The sequence below is a fragment of the Macrosteles quadrilineatus genome, unplaced genomic scaffold (genome assembly GCF_028750875.1).
Source record: "Macrosteles quadrilineatus isolate MER2022 unplaced genomic scaffold, UCM_ALF_1.0 Scaffold_2__2_contigs__length_208266976, whole genome shotgun sequence".
NCBI lineage: Eukaryota > Metazoa > Arthropoda > Insecta > Hemiptera > Cicadellidae > Macrosteles > Macrosteles quadrilineatus.
Window position 1 is genome coordinate 97,241,340 of NW_026542595.1, and position 4,680 is coordinate 97,246,019.

At 38.9% G+C, this 4,680-nt stretch overlaps 1 protein-coding gene across 1 annotated transcript; it reads right to left on the minus strand.

The window, feature by feature from the left end:
* Positions 1–1,632: 1,632 nt before the first annotated feature.
* LOC128984654 (uncharacterized) lies at positions 1,633–4,433 on the minus strand. The gene is made up of 2 exons (XM_054403987.1): positions 3,996–4,433; positions 1,633–2,064 (listed from the first exon to the last, which is right to left on the minus strand). Exons 1-2 carry the CDS (start codon positions 4,431–4,433, stop codon positions 1,633–1,635), a joined length of 870 nt encoding a protein of 289 aa, XP_054259962.1.
* Positions 4,434–4,680: the final 247 nt, after the last annotated feature.

The window sequence follows — 4,680 nt, forward strand, 5'->3', positions numbered from 1 at the left end:
TATATTTTGTACGAAACCTCTTATGGCATAAAATCAAGTTCACTACACACAACAAAGTTTGTAAAATAGGTTTAATAGCTTACAACACTAAACGTCTCTAATCTCTCATTAACTTTTCTGTTTGAAAGAGAGTTTCTATTTGATTAAATATAAGGCTTACCTTACGATCCAATTTATTAAAGTGGAGACCTAGGTTTCTACGTCGAAACGTTATCGTCAGTCCTTTGTCTCATAGGCTTTCTTAACATTTTGTTTGCCATCTCTTAGGCCCTTATTAGACGAGGCAGCCAAGTTACGCAGCCAGCCGGGCAGCTAGTCGGCCAGCCAGTCACTGGGCATTGGTTCTTATGGAGCTTATTACACGAGGGCAGCCAGTTGCGCAGCCACTGTTTGGCTGCCGGCTGGTTGCCGAGCCCGGCGACCGCACAGGCAACCACTGGCTGCTCGGTCTGGTCGCGCTCCTGTGTAGCTTACGGATCTTATTACACTGGGCAGCCAGTCGCCCGCTGCCACACATCAGTAGTAGTGGAAACACACCAGTTCACTCGTGGAAGTTCGTTCATCTCATTATCATCTGCGCAAAGTTCGTCAAAAAGGGTGTAATATAATCCTTTTTCTGTTCTTGATGAAAGAATAGGATGTATTTGCATTCTCCTCTTCCTTCGTCTTCTCTTTTTCATGAGTAGCAGAAGAAGCAAATATTCATCTCGCATTCTGACAGCGTCTCTCCCCAACAGAACTGTTCCACTGTCAACAAGACACTGGCCTAGTTGGTAATTTTGTGGCTGCTCTACTGGCTGCTCTACTGGTTGCTACGCTAGGCAGCCAGACAGGCGACTGGCTGCCCGGCTGGTTGCGCAACTTGGCTGCCTCGTCTAATAAAGCGGGGTACACACTACACGTGCATTGCACGCCGTGCCATTTTTTTATTGGCACGGCACGTTGTTCCCCACACACCTGAGTTTCAGTTCAGCCTGCGACGTGCTGTTGTCACACCGATATTTGGTCATATTTCTGTGTATTTTGTGATCTGTGCTCGTATGTGTCTGTGCATATATTTTGATAGACTTTTGCTATTAAAAAAGTGATGACTTTAGTGCAGAAGCAAGCTCTGTCACTGATAGTGATAAGTGCAATTGATGAAGAGAGAAGAAAGAAACATCGAAATAGGAGGTTATTGTGGACAAAAAACTGGTTAAAACAGAGGGATAAGTATTCTGACATGAGGTTACTAAAAGAGCTGCGTGAAAACAACCCCAACGACTACAGGAATTATTTGCGCATGGATGATGCCACATTTGCCTACTTATTGGAGAAGGTTCGGCCTCGTATTGAGAGGCAAGACACTAAGCTGGGGAAGGCCATAACTGCGGAACAACGACTTGTAGCTACACTTAGATTCTTAGCTACAGGGAGGACACTTCAAGACATGAAGTTTTCAACAATAATTTTCCCACAGGCACTTGGCACCATCATACCAGAAACCTGCAAAGCTATATATGATGTACTGAGGGATGAGTATTTAAAGGTAAGAAAATGCATGTAAAAAGTACTCGTCTGGTTAAGCAATCTAGAATTTATTCAAGCGCTTAATGTATCAGCCAAACATGATTTCTATTTATGAGATTAGTCTTATTGATTTACAAATCCAAAAATAGTATGCATCGAAGGAAATTCATTCGCTTGTTCGTGTTGGTTGGTATATGGTGTATTTCTTCCACTGCTCCTGTCACCCATGGAAGAGGTGCTAGGTGTGACGACCAGAGGTTGTGGGTTGTAGATATATGAATCTTCTTGAAGTTTACCCATCAATCCTTGAAATAAGGTTTGATTTATGACGTTTTCAGCAAACATACACTGTTTGGCGTCCATTTTACGGAGCTTGGCTGCTACATTTCCAGCAAATTTCTCGTATTCATCTTCTTGTCTCTGCAAAATGGACACAGCTTGTTGAAGACAATCAGTAGTGGCTGTGTTGTCTTCAGCGTTTGTCCTAGATCTTTTTTTTCGTTTCTCCGATGGATTTTCAGATTGAACTGGGGATTGTTCTTGAATGATATCACCCTGAAAAATGGATGTTATCAGTTGTATATAGATATAAACTTTATTTGCACAAACATCTTAAAGCTTTGGTTTTAAAAGTTGAAAACTTCAAAGATTGTTTGATAAACAATATTTAAAAAAACAATTTTTATTTTAAAACCAAATAATTAAATTCCATTCATGCCATTTAAAATTAAAAATCGAAACCTAGTGACTTTTTATTGCCTTTATTTGGTCCAAAGGCTAATGTCAAGCTTGAAAAAGAGCCCGTTTGATTGGAGGCACTAATTATTTGGTGTTCAATAATAGCTGTGGGTGGTTTGGTAAGTATTAATTTTAGGATATGTTTTTACAGACTGTATATAATAATTTAATTAACTATAATTTATCATTGAACCAATGCATTTGAATTTTTTGTAGGTACCCTCAACGGTGGCAGAATGGAATGATATTGCTAGTGGTTTTAATTCACTTTGGAATTTCCCGAACTGCGGTGGAGCTGTTGACGGCAAACACATAGCTATTGTGAAGCCACCAAACAGCGGATCATACTACTACAACTATAAGGGCTACTTTAGCATTGTCCTAATGGCCATAGTTGATGCTAATTTGGATTTCATTTACGCAGATGTAGGACAAAATGGAAGAGTCTCTGATGGTGGTGTAATAGAAAACACGACGTTTTATAAGAGACTTAAAAGTGGGGATCTCAGTCTTCCAAAAAATGAAGAAACTATAGCAAACCTCAATTACGTCTTTGTTGGTGACGAAGCTTTTGCACTGCGAGAAGATTTCTTGAAGCCATTTCCACAAAAAGGATTAACGTATGATCAGAGGATTTTTAACTACCGTTTGTCCAGAGCACGAAGGGTTGTAGAAAACGCCTTCGGTCTCTTAGCTAGTAAATTTAGAATATTTCATACAACAATTACTTTGGGAACAAAGAAAGTTGATCATATTGTGTTGGCATGTGTTGTGTTGCACAACCTTTTACGAAGGAGATGTGGGAAAAGTTACATTACACCGTACGAAGTTGACATCGAAGATCCTGTGACAAACTTTGTAATCCCTGGAGATTGGAGGAAAACCCCTACACCTGCAAATGCTTTTCAAGACCTGAGATCAAGCTCACAACGCCACGCATCGTTACGGGCAAAAGAAGTGAGAGATGCATACACAAGATATTTTACCACAATCGGACAAGTATCTTGGCAGGACAGAGTAGTTAGCGAGGGCTATTGTTAAAATTAATAAACAACTAACTGTGTCAATAAAATGTTTTTTTCCCAACCATGTTGTGATAATTAACCACGTAGGCCTATAGTGTTGAAGATAAAATTAACAATTTTTTTTTTAGTTCGAAATTTTGAAAGTAAAACTGTGTTGCATAAACCAAAAAGTGTAATGTAAAAGTCAAGATATAGGCCAAAATGTTAAGAATTTGTTTTCCTAAATGGAAGTGTAAAAATTTTCAATTAGGCCTACCATTTAATTTACAAAGCTATGACCCAAAAACAATAAAGTATACGATTTTGCATTAAAATTTTTAAAGAAAAACCCATATAAATGTGTTATCAAGAAATGTAGTAAAAGTAAAAAAATTATTAAAGGCAATAAAATTGGACATGAAATAAAGTAAGAGTTTTCAATGGGAAATAATCACCACAATAAATATTTATGTCTTTTATAAATGTGTATATTTTATAGAAAGTAATTTCGTTATTCATACATGTACAATATTTTTTTAATATTTTATAGTGTTTCATATAAAATGCTGCTTTGCCTTTTTCATGTGGCAGTTAGAGGGTTAAGGTTCCCATCAAGGTAATGAAACGTAAAGCTAATCAACACAATAATCCAGTTAATATAACATTATTTATTCTCTATGAGCAATAACCCCTTTTAGGAGATACTACCCTCATCATGGTGAGAGACATACATGTGAAACTTACCTCTTCATCTGGGAGATCGCTTTCCTCAAGTAGATTTTCTGTGTCGTCCAGATCTTCATTATGTTCAGGGGGGTCCATAGACGATGTGGATTCATGCACTTCTTCCTGATCGGTTAAAAATAGGAGCAGTTTGTAATACCACAGTTTAGGTACATGCACCGATTCTGCACCGCTTCCTGACTTCTTGCAAGCTTTTACTTTCTTATGCTCCCTCCGGAAGTTCCCTCTAATCAGCTCAATTTTCTTCTTAATGTAGTCGACATTGCACTCACCTACGATTGGTTTACCCAACTCCACGAGGTCTTGGTAGGCACTTTGTTTTAGATGTTTATTTGAATATTCCTTCGACTTAACTCTCCACAAACAAGGATGACTGCGATAAGCATCAATAAATAACGGCAAGAAATGTGGTGACAAAAATGTCGTCGAGTCACTCATTTCAAATAAATCATACCAACAACAAAACAAGAAACTCACGGACTACAGAACTAATCTAGTGTCAAACATAACCTCAACAGTTGTTGATCTACAGGCACGTGGCGCGGTACTGAGTACACATTAGCACGTCTGCACGGCGTGCATTGGCACGGCACGCCGAAAATCAAACTCGTCTTGATTTCCACCGTGCCATGCCAATGCACGCCGTGCTTGCACGGTGTTCACCACACACTTGCACGTTTCGTCA

What these genes read in the sequence shown, in the direction of transcription:
- LOC128984654 (XM_054403987.1), bottom strand. Translation starts at nt 4,433, where the DNA reads ATGAGTGACTCGACGACATTTTTGTCACCACATTTCTTGCCGTTATTT. An exon ending in GCGATCTCCCAGATGAAGAG is followed by an intron (nt 2,065 to 3,995) that starts GTAAGTTTCACA and finishes TCCATTTTTCAG; the next exon opens with GGTGATATCATTCAAGAACA.